We start from the raw sequence: 24081 nt of genomic DNA, 5'->3' as shown, positions 1-24081 counted from the left end.
CTAGCTGAAGCAGTCTCAGCTTGCTACTTCTCCGCCATCTTGACTCCTCCCTCCGGCTCCATCAGGTCTTCTTAGAAGAGCTCTCAAGCCAGTGTACCAGCTGAACTGCCCTAACTGTTGGCCAGGGGTAGTCTGTAGGCATAAAGACAACGCTTCTAACTCTTAAGAACCCCAAACCAAAAAAAAAAAAAAAAAAAAAGAACCCAAACCAGCTTTCGGAAAGGGAATGCATTCTGCTTACTAGTAATTGTACCATTTGAGAAAAATACCAGATGATGCGACAGCACCCCCTCCCCTCTGTGCACATGGTGCCCTAGTGGCAAAGGGAGTGAGGGAAGCAAATTATTGTTTAATAAGCACACTTTCATTATGCCTTCTATTTGACTATGAATAATTAACCAGTTAAATATTAAATAATTAACGGAGTGAAATAGATTAAAAAACAAACTCATAAATGTCTTCTCCTATAGTCATCCTCTTATCTTCCCAAAGTCCAAGCCAAAAGCTGCCAACACTAATTATAAAAGTAGTGATAACAGCACTGATCACCTTCCGAGGGCACCTACTTCATGCCAGACGCTGTGCTGGGTACTTTGTCTGTCACTAACCGATTTAGTAATCCTGCAAGATAGGGTGATTAACACCAATTCACAGACAAGGACATCAGTAATCAGCAAAGCAAACCTGCCCAGGGTCATTCTGCCAGTTCACAGCAGGGCCAAGATGACACGTGGTTTCCCAGATGCTGACTCCAAACCTGTTTTGTTCTGCCATTCCTCTTCTCTGGAATTGAGAGATTTTGTCAAATGCACATTTCTGATTATCTGTCTGTGGAATTGGGTTGGGCAACATGGTAAAAGGAAAGCATGGACAAGAATGTAATTATCACCCTCTTACCCTTCTGGCTTCCATAGTCTTTCTCTCTGTCCCAAATAATACCTTCTCTACCCTTAGACACATATGAAAGAGCTGTTTCATTATTGCAAAACACAGCTAGTTCTGAGATTAATTACAGTCTATATGTCTACTAACAGGGCTTATTTCTGGTGTTTGTGCTGTCACGAAAAGATATTATGTAGGTCAAAAATAAGGTGACAATGATAACATTAATAAAACGACCTTTCTCATGAGCTGGTCAGGAATTTGCCTCAGTTCTGCTAAACCGAGGCTTAATATGACTTATTCTTAGAAACGGTACAGGAAAATACCAGCCTCACATTCAGAATTTGGGAAATCCTCTTACTGCCTCCAAACACTTTATTTTTTTAAACCATCTTTTAAAGTTAGACTAATCAGTGCTTATCAACAGGAGCACAAGGCTCTTAAGAGCGCAGGAAACTGGCAGGTGTCTGTGTGTTGCAGCAGGAACTCAGGAGTGAAGTTTTCACCTGGGTTTAATAAGAGTCATTAAGTTCTTGCAGCTATATACTCAACATTAAAACCCTCTTCTTTAAATTCTGAGAACCCAAGTAGATTTTGCTATCTTTTTTTTTGTTTTTTTAGATTTTTTTTATTTATCAGAGAGAAAGCGAGAGAGAGCAAGCACGTGCCCGCATGCATATGCAAGGGGGAGCAGCAGAGGAGAGGGAGAAGCAGACTCCCTGCTGAGCAGGGAGCCAGACACAGGGCTGGATCCTAGGACTCTGAGATCATGACCTGAGCCAAAGGCAGATGCTTAACGACTGAGCCACCCAGGTGCCCCAGATTTTACTGCTTTTATTATTTTAGCACAATGTTCAATTCTAGAAACAATCCACAGTTAAAGAAGAGGAATTGAGATATTTTTAAGCCCAGGGGGAAGAATGAATATTGAAAGCCAGGCAAATCTAAAAATGAATTATAAAATGTACGGTTCTTATTCCAGAAGACTCCAAGTTAATAGATAAGACAGAATGCACTTAACACAGAGGAACAAGAGAGTAAGACAGGTCACATCCACCTTCCTGCCCCGAAAGAAAACTTGAAAACGGTAAAGCTGCATCTAGAACAAGAAATCTTCAGAAAAGTCTAAAATGAAGGTTCTGGCATGAAATAATTTTTTTTTTTTTTTTTTTGGAATAGCCGTTGTATCTTGGCTTCTCTCCGAGCTCCTATCCTTTCGTTGGAGAGTCCAGAGTTCGCAGGGATGCTGAAGTCAGGGAGATGAGATGGGTCTGTAGTACACAGGATGGATTTCATTAAAAGCAGTCACTCTTTACATGTGAAGGAAATAGGAAAGGCCAGACACTATATGGGCATGGGAGAACTGAAAATCTTATGGCCTGAGAAGGAAGTGTGATGCACACCCTTCAGGCCGCCTTGGAATTTCCAGGTTGAAGGCTTGCTTTTGTGTTTTTCCATCCCCACCATAAGCCCATATTGTTATCTAATACACGTGTTCTCTTTGTCTTGCCCGGTCTGTGAAAGCTGATTTTTTTTTTTAAGATTTTTATTTATATATTTGACAGAGATCACAAGTAGGCAGAGAGGCAGGCAGAGAGAGACGGAGAAGCAGGCTCCCTACTGAGCAGATAGCCCGATGTGGGACTTGATCCCAGGACCTTGGGATCATGACCTGAGCTGAAGGGAGAGGCTTTAACCCACTGAGCCACCCAGGCGTCCCTGTGAAAGCTGATTTTAAAACTTTCTCAATTTGATTCAATTATTCTTTACTACGTGGTACACCCTCTGTTTTATCCATTGGTGATCAACCTCATTGAGAGCCAAGGGATAGGCTTAAGTTAGAAAGTACTGGCTGGTGAGCGCTGTGAATGCAATAAGACTGATGAACCACAGACCTGTGCCCCTGAAACAAATAATACATTATATGTTAATAAAAAAATAAAAATTGTTAAAAAGGACTGGCTGAGATTAGTTAGTGTTCCAATCTGAGATTCTCCCACCCAGGGGACATGGAGGAGACCAGAAAATATAGATATGGCTCCTGGGAATCCCCCTCTCAGGTCAATTTTAGTTCAAATTGGACATATTCCTGAGTTTTCAATATAAAGAAACAAGATTTCACTATGATTTTTGGTAATGCTGCAGTTAGACATTTTTATTGGTTATTTGAATACTTGTAATTTTAGTAGCCTAAGCTGTACTATAAAAAAAACAGAAGGTGCTTTTCTTTTCCAGCCACCACTGTTTTTCTAAAAGCTTTCCATGAGTAGTATTTCCATGAAAATAATGATCATTGTTATTCTTAATGGACATGAATACACTATATTTACCATTATTTTGCAGACTCTAGGTCCTTCTTCTATAGTAACAAAATGAGGATGTTCTTGAATTTTTGTTGATTTAGGGGGTAACTTCAGCCTTCTTATTTGAAGCCCCAATCTGCCCAGCCTTCAAGTCTGACCCTGGAGTCTGTTGAAGTCTAGGGATGCAGGCGCCTGGGTGGCTCACTCAGTTAAGCATCTGCCTTCGGCTCAGGTCATGATCTCAGGGTCCTGGGATCGAGCCCTGTGTCGGGCTGCCTTTGGCAGGGATATACGTCTCTCTCGTCCTCTATCCCTCCCCATGCTCATGTCCTCTCTCTTGCTTGCTCTTTTTCTCTCTCAAATAAATAAATAAAATAAAATCTTTAAAAATAAATAAATAAATAAATAAATAAATAAAGCCCAGGAATGGACTGACAGTTAGAATGCACTCCCCACCCTCATGAGGTAAGAATGAGGGTGCTGCTTCCGATTTTTCTTACTCGAGGGCTGGTGCTCTGACTCCCAGGTATGGACCTGCAGCAGCATTTCCCTTCACCAGACACAGTGCTCTTGTTGGCTACCCGTATTTAAAGGATATGCAGTGTAATAAAAATTACACTGTTCTGTTGTTGGCAGCACTTATCTGAGAAGAGTGTCATAACATGAATAATACGTGTGAAAGAACTGAAAAGCTGAGGGATTATTCGGATACGGAAACTGAAAACAAAGTAATGCTCTGATCTGCAGCAGTCACTGCCACGTATAAAAATTGACTTTGGCATTTTATATTTTTATTCCCAAGTGACAGAATTAATCCTGTGTTTTATTTTGAAAAGAGTGAGTTTCTGAGCACAAAGAATTCTGGAGTTAGCTGTGGTCATTTGCCAGGCCTGTGGGGATAGACACCCCTTTTTAGCAGACCTCAGAGTTGGCAGCAACTGTTGAAACATTGCTGAAAGAGAAAGAAGAATTTCAGTCTCTTCTGATTCTGGCAACCATCATATGTATTTGGTAGGACAAGTATAGCTTATTGGTGCCATCATTTTAAAAGAAGAGAAAAGAGAATCCCAGAGAAGTTAAACGAATTCCTATTATTTTATCCATTGTGCTGGGCCTCCAAAGAGCTACAAGAGAGTTTCAAAGGCACAATCCCTTCCCTCAAAGAGGTTCTAAACTAATAGCGGTTTAAAAAATGTTTAGTTTGATAGTGGTAACATATGAAAGATAAACTCACAGCCCAGGTAGCGTGGAAATGTGAAATAAGGGACACAGGTGCTATGTAATGCAGAGTGCTTACTAAGGATCACACTGGTCAGTGACTTTCGTAAGGAGACAAGGCATGAGAAAGAAGGAAGAGGTAAGGGACGCCTGGGTGGCTGAGTCATTAAGCATCCAACCCTTGATTTCGGCTCAGGTCGTGATCTCAGGATCATGAGATTGAGCCCCACTTTGGGCTCCCTGCTTAGCAGGGAGTCTGCTTGAGATTCGCTCTCTCCCTCTTCCTCTGCCCCTCGTCCCTCCACTCTCTCTCGCTCACTCACTCTCTCTCAAATAAATGATTTTTTTTTTTTTTTTTAAAGAAGAGGTAAGTGAAGTTGGAGTAACATGAAAGGAAAAACAGAAAATGTCGGGACAGGAAAACATAGGACAGGACAAGAAGTAAGCCCATCTGGCAGGGAGGAGGGGAGGACCATATAGAAAAGTAGCAAGCAGTAACATTGCAGTGTTTCTTGATGGCGCCATATGACAGAGCATCTTAAATGCTTGGACCAGAGTCCTTGGGAGCTTTTGAGCAAGTGCGGTGTAGAACTATTTTAAATAAAACACTTTGTTGACAGTGATCAAGATAGACTGTAGTGGGGCGACAGAAGACAGGGAGAGAGACCAGGGAAATTATTTCTCTATTCGCTGATTTTAATAAGAAAATTTAAATATTGTTCAGAATTTTTCTAATTTACTCTATTTGCAAACTAAATATACTGTGCAGATCTTTATACTACAATATATACATGTTGAACTCTCAAGATTTCAGACTAAAATTTAACTTTCATTTCTTCTCACCTCAAATAATAGTCACACTGTGTAATGAATAGATCCCCAAACCTCTGACCATTTATCCTCGGACAGGCAGATTCAGGTGATGCCAGAGTAAGTTGGTAGCTACATAGAAGGGAGAGGGTTATGTAAAATGAGTACATGAAAGTCTGCTCACCTTGATGTTCTGGATTCCTGGGACTCAGGGTCAAGCTTGCTGCATAATAGACATGAAAACGGACACTGGCCCATGTATCCCATGACCTTCTGAAAACTGTTATATAGAGGATAGAGAAAAGTTGGACAGTTAATGAAATGCAGTATCCTATACTGTTATCATTTAACCATCTGTTCCTTCATTTAGCAGAAGAGTGAGTGTATTTACTATAAAGAGACTTGGCATTTGAAGCTTATCTAAAAAATAAGAAGACACCCTGAAATATGTCCCTTGGGTAACTAGACATCTGCTTAAAGAAATGGGACTGGTGAGGCTGTGTTAAGACAGATATGTCTGATTCCACATCCTACCATTTGGCTAAGGAACCCAAACTCAAAACTGGGGCCCTCTTAGTGTTGAGGAATAGGGTGTGACCTCATTCCTAAGGGACAAGAAATCAAAGAGGAACAAAGGCAGGCAGATCAAAGAAATGGCAAGGGACTTTAGAAGATCAGAAGGTAGCTCCCTAAACTCTGGAGTAGTTGGCCTTATATTCTATTGTCATCCTGTTTTAGATAAACTCACAGCCTGTGGTCAGGGACACAGTAGCCTGTGGCTACTGGACAGACAAGTGGGGGAAGGAGGAACAGTGCAGTGATGAAGGACCGGTTAAGACCAGAGAAGTCAGGAGCATGAGTGAGGGTGGAGAACAGTGGACACAGTGGCATGGGATTGACCACCTGACAACAGACAGGAATCTTTCCTGTGAGAATGCTGTGAGATAGACTAAGTGAAATGTTAGCAGTTATGAAAAACTTTACCTTTTTTTTACATTTTAAACTACTAGAAATAAGGTACAAATTAAGCACTTCTTTAAAAAATCCAAATCTTATCTCATTGTTATTATGTCAAGGCTCTGTTCCCATGAGAAAGCTTAGGGATATTTTCTCCAATGTAGAGTACAGAATATACTTAGGGATCATAATTGCTTTAAATAACTTTCTGTTTTAATACTACATAGTTTGTATTAATTATTATTAGGTTAATTGTGGGTTACATTTGCATAATGCTTCATTTTTTTATAAAAAACTTTCCTAGGGTGCCTGGGTGGCTCAGTCAGTTAACCATCTGCCTTTGGCTCAGATGGTGATACCAGGGTCCTGGGATCAAGACCTGCATCAGACTCCCTGCTCAGTGGGAAGTCTGTTCCTCCCTCTGCGCCTACCACCTGCTTGTGTTCTCTCTCTCTCTCTCTCTCAAAAACAAATATTAAAAAAAAATTTTCCCATATATTCTCTCATCTCAATTTCCCGATATCTAAAGCTCATAAAGAAATTCTGTTTCTCATTTTAGAGATAAGAATTTTGAAACTCAGTTTGGTTTTAAACAGTACTGTCTTTTATTGAATGATTAAACATAAGGGAACCTACGCTATGCTCTTTAAATATATTATCTCATTTAATCTTCATAATTAAACTTTGAGATCATTAACATCGCTACTTCCTCTGGTTCTAAAATACCACAAGCTGAGATTTGATTGATTCCTAAGTCTGTAGTTTGAAGTCACTGCAGTTTACTGAAGATGTGATTTACCTAAGCTCACTGAGCTAGTAAGTGGCAAAAGAGGAAGTAGAAATAAAGTATACATTTAAATAGTTTTAAATAGTAAAGAATTTAATTCTTTAAATAGTAAAGAATTCTTATATTTTTGGAAATTCTAAAGATTTAAATGTTTTAAGCAACCCTGTTGTCTTTACCCTTCCTTCATATATTTAGCAGACTTCATTAGATGGAAAAGTCACATGGAAATACTTAGCTAGAATTAAAATAAAGGTAGTAATTTTGCATTGAAATATAGCATTCAGTTAATTCAGGGAGTTAATTTTGAGTGCTTAGTATATAATGTGCTTCAGTCTATACAACGATAAGTAGGCACTGTCCCTCTTGAAGAAATTTTGAGTCCTTCTTTATAGGATTATGTTTAATAGATCTGAATGTTATTGAAAGAGATTACTGAGATTCTAAAGTATGATTTCTGTTCTGCTTTGGAGGAAGGATATCAGAAGAGGGAGAAATGGTTTTGTGCAGACTGAGGTGTATACTCGTAAAGTTGAACACAAAAAAGAATCTGACCTTTACTATGAGAGAGAAAAATAAGTGCATTGGAGGAGCATGAGAAGAAAATTGTTGTATCATATTGAAGTAGAAGGGTAATCAGCAAAGGCCTCAAGACATAGATGATGTTTGAAATGAGCCTTCATGAGTGGATAGAAACCCAAAAAGCATGTAAGAATAAGGCATTCACACACAAAGAGTAAAATGTAAGTGAAAACAAAGACTGTAGTTTCCCCTATACACAGAGTGCATGTAGACTAACAAAAAAGACACAAGGCTGAAAACCAGGAGCTCGTAGAAGTTCTTGAATATGAGGGTGAGGTCTTTGAGAGCAAATGTAGTGGAGTGAAAAACAAATACTGGGCTGGAAGTATGAGAATTATGTGCAAATTTCAGTGGTGACATTATGAATTCAGTGAACTTGGGCAAATCAGTTCATCTCTTTAAGCTTTGACTCCCTCACCTGCAGTATGGGCATAGTGGTGATTAAAGGTTGAGTGTGAATTTAAAAATTTGTTAAGTTTTTTAATTAGCCACTTGGGTGGCTCAGTTGTGAAGCATTTGCCTTTGGCTCAGGTCATGATCACAGGGTCCTAGAGTTGAGACCCGCATCAGGCTCCCTGCTCAGAGGGAAGCCTGCTCTTCTTTCTCCCACTCCCCCTGTTTGTGGTCCCTTTCTCACTATGTGTCTCTCTCTCAAATAAATAAATAAAATGTTAAAAAAAAAAAAAAAACTTGTACGGAAGTGCTCTGAAAGCTGCAAAGCACAACAGGAGACATCATGGCCATGGTCACCATCATATTGTGTTATATATATATATATATATATAATATATATATATATATATATATAAAAGCAGTGAAGCTTTTTGTCTGCATCTGTAGTCTAGGGAAATTGAGTTGGCTGGAGTATAGTGGATTGATCAATAACAAAAGAAACATAACCAATAAGGGAGCTATTAAAGTAACTCGGGTTAAAAGGTATGATTAGGATGGCAGAGATATTGCAGAGATACTATTCAATTTGGCATTCATTCAAAAATATACTGAGTTCCTGGACACAAACTCAGCAGTCCTGCTTAACAGCCTCCTCCACAGAGACAACAGGGATAGATACAGGATAGAATGGGAAGATACTTGGGGCTCTGGGGAGAAGAGGTATGGAGAAGGGAGGGATGGAGAGGGATGGAGAAGGTCACTGGATCTTCCTTTGCTTTCCATTGGGGAAACCTTTGTAATAGCAGAATGGGGGGAACATCTCAAATGCTTACAAGCTTAACCCACCTATGGCGCAGGTGTCAAGGTGGGCGAGAGATGATAAGTAAATCCTTCCAGGTGGATTTGACCTTCCCCTCTGCTCCCTCTCTGTGTGGCTCTGCATTATCCAAGGAGCTGAAGGAGGAGACTTACCTTAAAAAAAAAAAAAAAGTGCACCTGAATGTTTAAGCATCAGTGTCCATGTAGCCAAACTATAGAAAGAGCCTTGCTGTCTGCCAACAGATGAATGGATAAAGAAGATGTGGTATATATATACAATCAAATACTATGCAGCCATCAAAAAAACCAAAATCTTACCATTTGCAACGACATGGGTGGAACTAGAGGGTATTATGCCAATTATCATATGATCTCTCTGATACGAGGAATTTGAGAGGCAGGGTCGGGGTCGTGGGGGGGTAGGGAGGGAAAATGAAACAAGATGGCACTGGGGAAGGAGACAAACTATAAGAGACTCTTAATCTCAGGAAATAAACTGAGGGCTGCTAAAAGGGAGGGGGTTGGATAGAGTGGCTGGGTTATGGACATTGGGGAGGGTATGTGCAATGGTGAATGCTGTGAATTGTGTAAGACTGATGATTCACAGACCTGTATCCCGGAAACAAATAATACCTTATATGTTAATAAAAATAAAAGTAATAAATAAATAAATAAATATTTTTTTAAAGGCACAAAACCACTCTTAAGAATCTCTTTGATTTGAAAAACCTGACAGAATCCCTTTTCCCCAAGGGAGGTGAGAAGATGTCTTCACCTAAAAAGAGTTTCTCACTTTTCCTAAAATGGATCAACTACTGCTTCTATGCTTGCTTAGGTTTGAAAGAGGAAAGAAATTTAAAAAAGGGGGGGGGTTCAAAACTTACCTGTAAACTCCAAGTAAGTTTGCTGGTAATCAGAAATTGATTGATCCAATTTAATTGTACAATCATTTAGTAAATGCAGGTACCTTCCAGGAGATGGAACTGAGGAAGAAAACTTCAAGTGTATAAACAGCGCTCACCCTCTCTCACGGTTTAGTGAAAGTTTCTGTCAGAAAGCAGATGACAGATGATTGTGTGTTGAGCTAAAGTTGTATTCTTAATACTGTGTTATGAAAATGACACTTCTCTCCCTCCCTCCCTCCTTTTCTCTCTATTTCGTAGGTGTGATTTCACTTCTCCCCGAAGGAAATTTTTATGAAGACCAAAGTGTTGTGTGGGGCTTATTGGAAACTCATCCTAATACTAGTTTCTACTGAAATAAAGATTCCTCTCATAATGACCCTAAAGTCACTTTGTACATTCCTACAGAAACACCCTGTGAATTTTTGTGGGATTGAGTCTAAGAGATACAGCCCCCTTTGTACAGTGTTTCCCATAGAACTTTTACTACTAGGTTGTCCCTTTACTCAGGAGCTTAAATGAATCGAAAATAGGACAGCCTTGCAGACTTTTTTAAGATACAAAGGGAGCATGGGGATAGCCATGGAACCAAGAGTTGGTAAAATTAGGAAAAGAGATCATGAAAGCAGATCTCACATCCTTTTTTTAAAAAAAAATCCCTTTTATTCTTTATTCATCTCTTCATTTCAGTCCCTTCCCAGTGTTATTAAGGCAGGCTCTGATAGCTACTGACTTTAAATACTCCCTGTATTACAGTGCTGTTTGTTTTTTCCCACCATTTAGGAGATGACCTGGCTCCCACCACTTTCTGCAATTCCAGCACCTGGCAAAGTGGAACCAAACAAATTTCCATTTCCAAATAAGGTGAGATCTTGTAACGCTCAGGAGCAGTATGTTTTACTCACATAGAGATTTCATAGTGGATAGTGGGTTTTCCCATATTCAGGCATATGGCTGAATTTCAACAGTTTGCAAGCATGTATTTATTCATCAAAGGGAGAAAATAAAGCTTCCACTTCCTTACTCTCGGCAAAATGTGATGCATATCATAATTGTCATTTTTAAAAAGATTTTATTTGTTTGTTTGTTTGTTTGTTTATGTATTTATTTATGAGAGAGAGAGAGCATGAGAGGGGGGAGGGTCAGGGGAGAAGCAGACTTCCTGCCAAGCAGGGAGCCTGAAGTAGGACTTGAACCTGAGACTCCAGGATCTGAATGCAGTTGCTTAACTAACTGAGCCACCCAGGTGCCCTATAATTGTCATTTTATCTAAAAACATTTGTGAAGTTGAAATGCATCATATAATCATCTTATACATTCAGTGTGATTGTCTCTTTTTTTCCCTGAAAAACTATTATTAAATTAATGGTGTATCTTAAAATCAGTGTCTTGGAATTGAGGACATGTAGTATGTAATTCCTCTTTGGTATATTTTATAAACCTTAAAATATTTTCTAGGACTTTAAAAAGCAAATTTTCATTTTCTAAGGACAAGCACACACTCAAAAAATTAGCCACAATATATTTAAATTATACATGAGTCTAATAGGTTTTATCTTATGTTTTCTAACCATGTAGCTAATATATAACTACATATTCATAAAGATGAAATTATGCAGATAGAAGAAGCAAAATATGAAAGTGTCTGGTACCCTCATCCAGATTTTATTTCTTTACCCAGAATTTACTCTCAGGAGTTTGGTGAATACCATTCCACTCATCTTCCCTGTGCATGATAGACATAAATGCTCATAAGCAGTTTTTAAAAACTCTTAGATGGTATAGTTCTAAAAGCATTTCTTCCAGGAGTTGATTCTTTTTGGATACCATGAATGCATATTATTGCTAAATATTAACACTGTAACCTTTTAAAGTGAATTATTAAAATAACAATTCATTATAATTATCACAGTGGTAAATTTCATTCTGAGCTGATTTTTACTTCCCTTAACAAAAGGTATTTAGAGATCTTTCCAAGTAAAAATATAGAGATGTTCTTCATTCTTCTTAATTGCAGCAAAATATTTTACAGTATGAATCCGTCATAGTTTATTTAATCAAGCTCCTTTTGATGGACACTGAGATTGGTTAGGGTTTGTTATCACAAACACTATTATAACGAACATTATTTCTATAAATGCCTCTTTATATACCTCTTATTGAAAGTCTCTAGTGTGGATACCTAGAAGAGGAATTGGGTACTTGGCTGTGTTTCAGCAATATTTCTTTATGCACCTTGGCCAGTGTTTAACATTATCTGGTTTTATATAATTGTGTCTGTAGTGTGGATAAAAAATTGATATCCCATTGTTTTAATTTGCATTTCTCCAATTACTTCTGAATTTGAGCATTGACTATTTTTCCTTTACAAATTGCCCATTCATATCCATTATCACTTTTAAAAAATGATTTGTACAAACTCCTTATATCTTATTCATTTGTCTGTTATATATGATGCAACTATTTTCTTGCAACCTTATTTATGTACGTTTTATACTAGCAAAGTGTTTAATTTTTATGTCAGAGAAAAATGACTTTTCCTACTCCAACATTCTAACAATGTTCTCTATGTTATTATCATTTTATAGTTTGATTTTTTATAGATGGTATAACATAGGATTCTAGCTTTATTCTTTTCAGTGGTTAATAAATTATTGTAACACTATCAACTGATTAGCCCATGTTCCCCTCAGTGGTTTGAAATCAAACCAAATCAACAATTGAATTTCTCATAAATACATGGATTTGTTTCATGACTGTCCAGCCTCTTATTTTCAGAATATTTATCTAATTCTTTCCCCATAACTCATTTTTGAATCAGAGGTCAACAGGCTTTTCCGTAAAGAATCAAGATTGTAAATAATTTAGGCTTTGCAGACAATACCTAAATGAATAAATGTGGCTATGTTCAGAGAAAATTTTATTTACTGAAATAGGTAGTGGCACAATATATAAAGAACTCTTATAACCCAACAATAAAAAGGTAAAAGAATGGGCAAAGGATTTAAATAGACATTTCTCTCAAGAATGTCTACAAATGCCTGATACGTATATGGAAAGACACTGTCAGCATTGTTAATCATTAGAGTTTCAAATCAGAACCACACAGAGGTACTTCTTCATACCTACTTAAATAGCTAAAATCAAAGACAAACAATAACCAGTGTTGACAAGAGTACTGAGAAATTGGAACCCCGCTATCAGTTGCTGGTAGGATCCAAAATGACGCAGCCTCTTTGAAAGACACTTCAGCAGTTCCTCAAAAGGTTAAACATCTGGTTATCATATGACCCAGCAATTCCACTCCCAGGTATATACCCAAGAGAACTGAAAAGGAATGCTACCAGGTGTTATATATTTATTTACTGAACTCCTTTTGATCCTGGGAGGTTTTTGTTTTGTTTTGTTTTTTTATTTTTGTTGTTGTTGTTGTTGTTGTTTTTGGTGCACTTACATTTTCCAAAGTGGGGAGAAGAGAATGCGTAGCAATAAAATATATGGCATGTTAGATGATGGTATGTAGTGAAGAAAGGTAAATCAGGAGAGGAAGATAATGAATGCTGATGGTGAATGGAGATAGATGAATTTTAAATAGGGAGCTTAAGAAAGACCCTCCTGTGGAGGTGACACTTGAGCTGAAGGTAGAGAAGGAGTAAGTCATGCAGACTGTGGCCAAAGAATTCTGGCAGTTGGAGGTCAAAGTGCCTGGATGCAGGGGGAACATCAAGAGCAGTGGAGTCAGAGCGAACCAGGCAAGGAACAGTAAGTGACACCACATTGTCCTGGGCCAGTAGGACCATGGAAAGGACTTGGACTTTATGTGATCTGAGAAGCTGTTAAAGAGGTTTGCAAATAAGAAATATGTTGCATTTTACCCTTCTTTTGTGTCAGCGGGAAGCTGTACATCTTTGCCATATTCATGACATTAACAAGGATGATTCTAATCATTAAGGGTAGTTGTTATCAGTAGGTATAAGAATTGCTTATTGTATGTCCATCTCAGGTAGATTCCTTCTATTTCTAGCTTTCTGAACATTTTCATGGATTAGTTTATTTTTTTCATTTGTAAAGCTTAAGGTAAAATTTGCAAACAGTATCTTGCAAGTTTTGAAAAATACATATGCTCCTGAGACCATCACACTCAACATAAAGAAGGATTCCATCACCTATGATTAGTTTCCTTGAGTATAGTGGATTGTTCATTTGATACACTTTTGTATTCAATATGCCAATTTAATTTAGGAATTTTACTCCTGTGTTCATAAGTCACCTTGATCTAGGTATCTTTTTGTGTATGCTAGTTCAGTTTTGACACCAGGAATATAACAGCCTTCTATAATGATTTCTTTAGTGCTCGCTTCGGCAGCACATATACTATAATGATTTCTTTAGCTTTCTACCTTTTTCTGTGTTCTGGGATACTTTATATGACCTGCCCCTCCTTAAAGACATAGAATAACTCAACCATAAAACATACTGTCCGTAGTTTTCTTGTAAGAGTAAGTCTTTAATTGTATTTTCATTTTCTTCTATGCCTATTGGCTTTTTCAAATTTTATACTTCCTCTTAGATTAATTAATCTTTGTTTTTTTCCCCCTCTTTGGGATTTTCAAACATCTACATAATACTCTGTTTTTCTAGTAATTGCCTTCAAAATTTTTAATACATTAACCTAGTTAAACTCATTTTTAGCAATACCTATAATTAACTCATATCTATATTCTACCCCAAACTATAAAACAGTTAGTTTTACTTTGATCTCCCTCACCATCATCTATCTCTCAGTTTGAGATTACAATATTTCAAACTGTCATTATTATAACCATTTTTAGCATTAGTTATTACTAATAAAATAATTAGTTATTATTTAAATAACTTAATATTTGTTAGTTTCTAAATTGGTCATTGTTTCTTGTGTCTCAACTCTTCCTCTTTTTAAGATGTGCTTATTATTTTTGCTAGAGTGTATTTTCAAGCAGGTTTTTAGTCCAGACATGACCTACAGTCTCTGATAGTCCTTTTTCTACACTTACCTTTAATCCTTCCATATCTCCTCTCTGTTTGTTCACTCCTTTGTTTATTTCATCTAATTATTTCATCTAATTATTGCTTTAAGTGTTCTCTGTGCCAAGCTTATGACTTCTGATTTTATGTCTATGGCCTCTTCTCCATCCTCCAAACTTCATACTTGATTTCTGCTTACTTACTCAACATCTCCACTTGGATACCTAACAAACATCTTAAGCTTGATACATCAAACACTGAGCTTTTAATCCCCTCGACAAGCCTTTTATCCCAGTGTTTCTTAGTAAGTGATTTCTCCATTTTTGCATCTGGCTCAGCCCAAAAACCTTGGAATCATCTGTATTTGTTTTCTAACACACCTGTAACAAAATACACAAAGTGGGCAACTTAAAATAAAAGAAAGTTATTCTCTCATAGTTCTGGAGGCTGGAAGTCTGACATCAGGGTGTCAGCAGGGCCAGGTTTCCTCTGACGGCTCTAGGGAAGAATCTTTCCTTGCCTCTTCCTAGCTTCTGATGACTTTCATTTCTGCCCCTACATACATAAGGCTTTCCTACCTCTGTGTGTCTCTGTGTCTATAAGGACAGCAGTCATTAAATGTAGGACCCATCCTAATCAAGTGTGACCTTATCTTAGCTTGATTTTACCTGCAAGAACCCTATTTCCACATAAGGTCAAATTCACAGATTCTGAGTGGACATGGGCTTTTGGAGGATGCTGTTCGACTCAGTATACCATCCTTAACTTGTCTTTTGCCCATATCACACATCCAGCCCATCATTAAATCAACTCTACTCTTTCAAAATATATCCCGAATCTAAATGCTTCCCCACCATCACAGCTACCAGCTTGGTCTACACTATCACCTCCTGCATTAATTACTGCAATAGCTCCCCAACTGATCTTCCTGTTTCCACACTCACTCTACCTGCCATCTATTCCAAGCCATCATCCCTTTAGTGTGGACTCTTAGAGTGCTCCAGCCATTCGTCCTAGCCTCTAGCACATAGTCTCTTTTCTAAACAGTAGCCTCAACATTTTTTCAAGTCTTGTTTTTTAATCAATTCAGCCACTCTGTGTCTTTTGATTGGAGAATTCAGTCCATTTACATTTGAAGTAATTTACTGATAGCTATATGCTTATTGTCATTTTGTTAGCTGTTTTCTAGCTGTTTTTGAAGTTCCCTTCTGTTCCTTTCTCCTTCTTTTGCTCTCTTCCTTTGTGGTTTGATGACTTTCTTTTTTTAAATATTTTACTTATTTATTTGAGACAGTGAGGTAAAGGATGAGAGGGAGGAAGGTCAGAGGGAGCAGATTCCCCATGGAGCAGGGAGCATGATGTGGGACTCCGGGATCAAGACCCAGGTTAAGGCAGTTGCTTAATCAACTGAGCCACCCAAGCACCCAAAGACTTTCTTTAACTGTATGCTTATATTCTTTTGCCTTTATCTTTTCTGTATTTACTGTAGGTTTTTATTTTGTGGTTACCATGAGTCTTACATGTACAAGTTATATCTGTAACAATCTATTTTAAATTGATAACAACTTTGATCCCATTTTAAGCTGAACATTTTACCCTCCTCCTGTCATGTTTTGGTTTTGGTGTCACATTTTACGTCTTTTCATCTTGTGTATCCCCTAGTTATTATAATCATAGTTATTTTTTACCACTTGTGTCTTTTAACCATCATTTTACCCTTATAATAATGAATCCACTACCTTTACTAAAGATTGATTTTTCCAGTTGAATTTTAGTTTCACCTGTTTTCTTGTTACTAATTAAGCCACTTCTTTTCAGCTTCATGAAGTCCCTTCATCATTATGTAATGAATTCCTTTAGCTTTTGCTATCTGGAAAACTTGATCTCCTTCAGTTCTTAGTGAAAATTTTGCGGGGTAGAGTATTCTTGGTTAGATTTTTCCATCAGCACTTTGCATATATCCTGCCACTCCCTTCTAACCTGTGAAGATTGTGCTGAAACTCTTATGGGGGATCCCTTGTACTTAACAAATTATTTTGCTCTAGCTGCTTTTTAAAAAATATATTTTATTTATTTACTTCAGAGAGCAGGAAGGGGGTGAGGGTCAGAGAGAGACGTAGACTCCCTGCTCAATGCAGGACTCAATCCCAGGATCTAGGATCATGACCTGAGCCAAAGGCAGTCATTTAACCAACCAAGCCACCCAAGAGTCCCTCTCTTGCTGCTTCTAATATTCTCTTTTTTTCTTTAACTTCTGACATTTTAATCATAATGTATCTTGGTGTGGGTCTCTTTGGATTGATCTTTTTTGGAATTCTCTGGGATTCTTGGATCTGGATTCCTATTTCCTTCCCCAAGGTAGGGAAATTTTCAGCCATTATTTCTTCAAATATGATTTCTATCCCTTTCATTCTCTTTTTCTCTTGGGAACCTTACAATGAAAATGTTATTCTGTTGTCCAATATGGCCTTTAAGCTGTCTTCCCTTATTTCATTCTTTTTTTTCTTCTTCTTCCTCTGATTGGTGAGTTCCATTGGCTTATCTTTGGGTAGAATGATCCTTTCTTCAGCTTCATTTATTCTGTTGCTGAACACCTGTGGTGTATTTTTCAGCTCAGTCATTACATTCTTCACCTCTATGACTTCTGTTTGGGACACTCATATATTTTCCATCTCTTCATAGAAATTCTCACTGTGTTCATCCATTCTTCTCACCTGTTCAGTAAAGATTTTTTATTACCATTACTTTGAACTCTTTATCAGGTAAATTACTTACCTCTGTTTCATTAAGGTTTTTTTTTTTCCTGAGGTTTTGTTTTCATTTGGAACATATTCCTCTATCTTTTCATTTCGCTTGATTCTTTATGTTGATTTCTATGTAGTAGATATATAACCACCTCTCCCAGTCTTGAAGGAGTGGCCTTGGATATGAGATGAACCTTTTTATTCAGCCCGTCTCCAAATCTTGTTCATCTCACAAACCTGTGTGCTTGTCCAAGCAATGTACTATATTTTTAACAGCTCCTAATAGTTCAGGATGGGCCAAGACATGTCAGTGTCCCACAGGGTAGAATTTCAGCACCTAGATTCAGGCTGACTAGACAGCAAACCCACAGGCTGCAGGGCTTTTTTGTTTTTTGTTTTGTTTTGTTTTGTTCTTAACATATAATAAATTATTAGCTCCAGGGGTACAGGTCTGTGAATCGTCAGGCTTACACACTTCACAGCACTCACCATAGCACATACCCTCCCCAGGGTCCAAAGCCCGACCACCCTCTCCCTACTCCTCTTCCCCCAGCAACCCTCAGTTTATTTTGTGAGATTAAGAGTCTCTTATGGCTTGTCTCCCTCCCAATCTCATCTTGTTTCATTTTTTCGTTCCATACCCCCCAAACCTCCTGCCCTGCCTCTCACATTCCTCATATCAGGGAGATCATATGAATATTGTCTTTCTGTGATTGAATTATTTTGCTCAGCATAATACCCTCTAGTTTCATCCACGTTGTTGCAAATGGTAAGATTTCATTCCTTTTGTTGGCTACATAGTATTCCATTTTATATATATACATACACACACAGACAGACACATACACACACATACATACATACCATCTCTTCTATATCCATTCATCTGTTGGTGGACATCTAGGTTCTTTCCATAGTTTGGCTATTGTGGACATTGCTGCTATAAACATTCAGGTACACATGTCCCTTCAGATCACTACGTTTGTATCTCTAGGGTAAATACCCAGTAGTGCGATTGCTGGGTCGTAGGGTAGCTCTATTTTCAACTTTTTGAGGAACTTCCATGCTGTTTTCCAGAGTAGCTACACCAGCTTGCATTCCCCCTAACAGTGTAGGAGGGTTCCCCCTTCTCTGCATCCTCACCAACATCTGTCATTTCTTGACTTGTGAACTTCAGCCATTCTGACTGGTGTGAGGTGGTATCTCATTGTGATTTTGATTTTTATTTCCCTGATACCAAGTGATGTGGAGCACTTTTTCATGTGTCAGTTGACCATCTGGATGTCTTCTTTGCAGAAATGTCTGTCATGTCTTCTGCCCATTTCTTGATTGGATTATTTGTTCATTGGGTGTTGAGTTTAATAAGTGCCTCCTAGATTTTGGATACTAGCTCTTTATCTGATATGTTGTTTGCAAATATCTTCTTTTGGTTTGGTTTATCTATTTTATCTTTTGGTTTTATTGACTGTTTCCTTTGCTGTGCAAAAGCTTTTGATCTTGATGAAATCCCAATAGTTCATTTTTGCCCTTGCTTCCCTTGCCTTTGGTGATGTTTTGAGGAAGAAGTTGCTGCAGCTGAGGTCGAAGACGTTGCTGCCTATGTTCTTCTCAAGGATTTTGATGGATTCCTTTCTTACATTGAGGTCTTTCATCCATTTGGAGTCTATTTTTGTGTGTGGTAATAAGGTAGTGGTCCAGTTTCATTTTTCTGCATGTGGCTGTCCAATTTTCCCATCACCATTTGTTGAAGAGACTGTCTTCTTTCCATTGGACATTCTTTCCTGCTTTGTCAAAGATTAGTTGACCATAGAATTGAGGGTCTATTTCTGGGCTCTCTATTCTGTTCCATTGATCTATGTGTCTGTTTTTGTGCCAGTACCATACTGTCTTGATGATGACAGCTTTGTAATAGGGCTTGAAGTCTGGAATTGTGATGCCACCAATTTTGGCTTGCTTTCTCAGCATTCCTCTGGCTATTCGAGGTCTTTTCTGGTTCCATATAAATATTAGGATTATTTGTTCCATTTCTTTGAAAAAAATGGATGGGATTTTGATAGGGATTGCATTAAATGTGTAGATTGCCTTAGGTAGCATATTTGTTCTTCCAATCCATGGGCATGGAATATTTTTCCATTTCTTTGTGTCTTCCTCAATTTCTTTCATGAATACTTTGTAGTTTTCTAAATACAGAATCTTTGCCTCTTTGGTTAGATTTATTCCTAGGTATCTCGTGGTTTGGGGTGCAGCTGTAAATGGGATTGACTCCTTAATTTCTCTTTCTTCTGTCTTGTTGGTGTAAAGAAATGCAACGGATTTCTGTGCATTGATTTTATGTCCTGACACTTTACTGAATTCTTGTACAAGTTCTAGCAGATTTGGAGTGGAGTCTTTTGGGTTTTCCACACAAAGTATCATATCATCTGCAAAGAGTGATAGTTTGACTTCTTCTTTGCCAAATTGGGTGCCTTTAATTTCTTTTTGTTGTCTAATTGCTGCGGCTCAGACTTTCAGTACTATGTTGAATAGCAGTGGTGATAATGGGCATCCCTGTCATGTTCCTGATCTTAGCGGTTTTTCTCCATTGAGAATGATATTCACTGTGGGTTTTTCATAGATGGTTTTGATGATATTGAGGTATGTATCCTCTATCCCTATGCTTTGAAGAGTTTTGATCAAGAAAGGATGCTGTACCTTGTTAAATGCTTTTTCAGCATTTATTGAGAGTATCATATGGTTCTTGTTCTTTCTCTTATTAATGTATTGTATCACACTGATTGATTTGTGGATGTTGAACCGACCTTGCAGCCCTGGAGTAAATCCCACTTGCTTACAGTAAATAATCATTTTAATGTACTGTTGGATCCTATTGGCTAGTATTTTGGTGAGAATTTTTGCATCTGTGTTCATCAAGGATATTGGTCTGTAATTCCTTTTGATGGGATCTTTGTCTGGTTTTGGGACCAAGGTAATGCTGACCTCATAAAATGAGTTTGGAAGTTTTCCTTCCATTTCTATTTTTTGGAACAGTTTCAGGAGAATAGGAACTAATTCTTCTTTAAATGTTTGGTAGAATTCCCTTGGGAAGCCGTCTGGGCCTGGGCTCTTGTGTTTTGGGAGATTTTTGATGACTGCTTCAATCTCCTTACTGGTTATGGGTCTGTTCAGGTTTTCTATTTCTTCCTGGTTCAGTTTTGGTAGTTTATACATCTCTAGGAATTCATCTATTTCTTCCAGATTGTCAAATTTGCTGGCATATAGTTGCTCATAATATGTTCTCATTATTGTTTGTATTTCTTTGTTGTTGGTTGTGATCTCTCTTCTTTCTTTCATGATTTTATTTATTTGGGTCCTTTTTCTTTTCTTTTTGATGAGTCTGGCCAGGGGTTTGTCAATCTTATTAATTCTTTCAAAGAACCAGCTCCTAGTTTTGTTGATTTGGTCTACTGTTTTTTTGGTTTCTATTTCATCTATTTCTGCTCTGATCTTTATTATTTCTCTCCTGCTGGGTTTAGGCTTTCTTTACTGTTCTTTCTCCAGCGGATTTGAGACCTTTCTTGTTTCTTGAGAAAGGCCTGTATCACTATATATTTTCCTCTCAGGACTGCCTTTGCTGTGTCCCAAGGTTTTGAACAGTTGTGCTTTCATTATCATTTGTTTCCATGAATTTTTTCAATTCTTCTTTAATTTCCTGGTTGACCCATTCATTCCTTAGTAGGGTGCTCTTTAGCCTCCATGTATTTGGGTTATTTCCAAATTTACTCTTGTGATTGAGTTCTAGCTTCAAAGCATTGTGGTCTGAAAATATGCAGGGCATGATCCCAGTCTTTTAGTACCAGTTGAGTTGTGATTTGTGACCCAGGATATGATCTATGCTGGAGAATGTTCCATGTGCACTAGAGAAGAATGTGTATTTTTTTGTTGGGGGATGGAATGTTCTGAATATATCTGTGATGTCCATCTGATCAAATGTGTCCTTTAAGGCCTTTGTTTCTTTGTTGATCTTTTGCTTAAATGATCTGTCCATTTCAGTGAGGGGTGTGTTAAAGTTCCCTACTATTATTGTATTATTTTTGATGTGTTTCTTTGATTTTATTATTAATTGGTTTATATAGTTGGTTGCTCCCATGTTAGGGGCATAGATATTTAAGATCCTGTGGGACCCAGAAACACAAGCCCTTCAGGGCACCAGAACCAGGTGATTGAGGGGCATCCTCTGGGCATCTGCTAAAAACACCAGGCACCAGATCCCCAGAAGGCTCCCCTCCAGGAAACATGGCATTCTGGAGCACAGCTGGGGTGCAAAGATAGCACCCACCCTCTGAGATAGTTCAAAAAGATTAGGTTCAGCTCCTAGATGTGTGTTTAATTAGTAGCCAGCCCCTCAAGGCCACAGCCAGGATGATCAGCTACTAGGCCTCCTTCACAGAAAGACTGGGCTTCTGGGTCTATTGCTTCTTGCTGTGACCTGAGAATAGTAGAAGTTTAAGAACTCTTCTATATTGTTTACAGTCCAGTGGGGCTCACAGGTGTGAGGTCACCCCAGCCAGGTGATACAGATGTGTGTCCCCTGATAGCAGAAGTTAGGGCATCATACGGGTATAAGCTTCTTTGTGGATGACACCTACTATTACAGTCCCCTGTGACCAGATCACAAGGTCTCTGACCTTTGTAGCCAAGAGACCAAGAGGCATAATCTAGGCAGAGCCACTAAAATCAGGGCATCAGACACATACCAGAGCTCCCTTCTGGGCTATACTGGTGCTTTGGAACATGGCAAAGGGAGAGCAAGAAAATGGCACCCACCAGCTGACCCTTGAGAGTGTTCCAGCAGGCTCCTACTTGTGTGTGTTAAAAGGCACCTGCCCATAGGTGTGCCTCTAGAGGAATTCTAGGCATAATCTGAGCAGGGACCTGGCCTTGGTGACTCGGAGTACATGAGCCCTTTAAGAGGCATTTCTCAAATCACTACTGTGTTGTGGGTCTTGGAGTTCGAGCCCCACTGGTTTCAAAACCGAATGTTTTGGGAGTCTATCTCCCAAATATAGCCCTAAAATGTTGGAGTGCTCAGTATGGACTTTGAACCCTTTGCTCCTCAAGGAGTTCAGAGTTCACTTCCAGTTTTGGGCTTATGGCGAGATTGTGTCCCAATTTCTCCTACCTGCTTTGATGTAGTTTTCTTCTCATTTGCTGGATGTGTCATCATCAGTCAGGAAGCCTTTAGATTTCTTTAATAGGAAATGTGTAGCTCATTGGACTCATTGTGTCTGTGGGAGTAGATGAGTTCAAGATCTTCTTATGTTACCATCTTTAACCAGAACCTGCATGTCACTCTTCCAATGGCATACTGCCACACAAAATACAAAGCAGAATCCTTTTCATTTTTGTATATAATTTGGCCAAAATAATGACTTCACCCAAAATACAACCAAATACGTATTTTATTTTTATAAATATATCCATCCAATTTCTGATGTAATTGAGCACACACCCCAAGGCACACTGGGTTCTGACTTTTCCAAAAAGTTTGCATAAATTTGTTTTGTTGAATGTATATAGTTTAAGTAATAACTTATCTCTATAGTAAAATTGAAACCTTAACTCATTATTGCAAATATATATTTTTCAAGGCAGAAATTAAGTTGTAAGAATCTTATCTTCCATCCAAAAAGGTACATTATCAAATATCAGTTAAGGCACAGAATTTGAAACTATATGTTACTTAGGATTTTTATAGGATTTGTGTGGAGTTATGTCACCCCTAGATCCCTTAGCCTTGCTCAAAAAAGAAATAGTAAGGGGCGCCTGGGTGGCTCAGTGGGTTAAAGCCTCTGCCTTCGGCTCAGGTCATGATCCCGGGGTCCTGGGATCGAGCCCTGCATCGGGCTCTCTGCTCCGCAGGGAGCCTGCTTCCTCCCCTCTCTCCCTCTCTGCCTGCCTCTCTGCCTACTCGTGATTTCTCTCTCTCTGTCAAATAAACAAAATATTTAAAAAAAAAAAAAGAAGAAGAAGAAAGAGTAAGTCGTTCTACAAAGTATAAGAACATCGCATGGTTTTAATAATGCTGTTCTTTCAAAAAGCTTGTAAGTACTATTAATTCTTCTTGTACAGAAGAAATAATCCAGGATAATCTCCCATCTCAGAATTATTAACTGAATCACATCTGCAGATCCCTTTTGCCATGAGCAGCAGTATATTCACAGAGTCCAGGAATTAGGATACAGACACCTTTGGGAGAGCCCTACTCTGCCCACTGCAAAGATTGTTGCTAATTTTCACACACATTATATCTCTTTTAACCTGTATCTCAACTAATCAGTGTTCTGACAATTGGGGACTTGCAGTTCATTCATTAGGTTATTAATGTTTGAGATTATCAGTATTCCTAGTGTATAGGAGTTAGAATTATTTATGGAATTTGAGGGGCAAAATCTCCAAAATGACTAATAAGTAACAAAAGTAGGCCCTCATTAAGATTGAAGGGGCAATTTGACCTCACAAGGGAAGTCCTTTTAAGTGGGTGTTCTGAGTTACCAGTACCACGAAATTAATTAGCTAAATGCTTATGAAAATTCTCCCAATTTGTCTCAGTGTTAAAAGACATAATGTATAGTAAAATTCATTGATACTGTATTTGGATATTTTTGTTCTGTTCTCTGAAATCTTAATTTGTAGTCACAATTCCT

The 24081-nt window shown here is 38.2% G+C and overlaps 1 protein-coding gene across 1 annotated transcript in view; it reads left to right on the top strand.

The window, feature by feature from the left end:
* AFF3 (ALF transcription elongation factor 3) overlaps nt 1-24081 on the top strand; it is a 535863-nt gene that overhangs the window by 332669 nt on the left and 179113 nt on the right. Inside the window, exon 7 of the mRNA XM_059406264.1 lies at nt 10434-10514. Within this exon, the coding sequence (XP_059262247.1) occupies nt 10434-10514 (81 nt within the window). The remainder of the gene's footprint in view (nt 1-10433; nt 10515-24081) is intronic.

This window comes from Mustela nigripes, chromosome 7 (genome assembly GCF_022355385.1).
Source record: "Mustela nigripes isolate SB6536 chromosome 7, MUSNIG.SB6536, whole genome shotgun sequence".
Lineage (NCBI taxonomy): Eukaryota > Metazoa > Chordata > Mammalia > Carnivora > Mustelidae > Mustela > Mustela nigripes.
The sequence above is the reverse complement of the archived record's forward strand: the minus strand, read 5'-3'. Positions and strand labels throughout refer to the sequence as shown.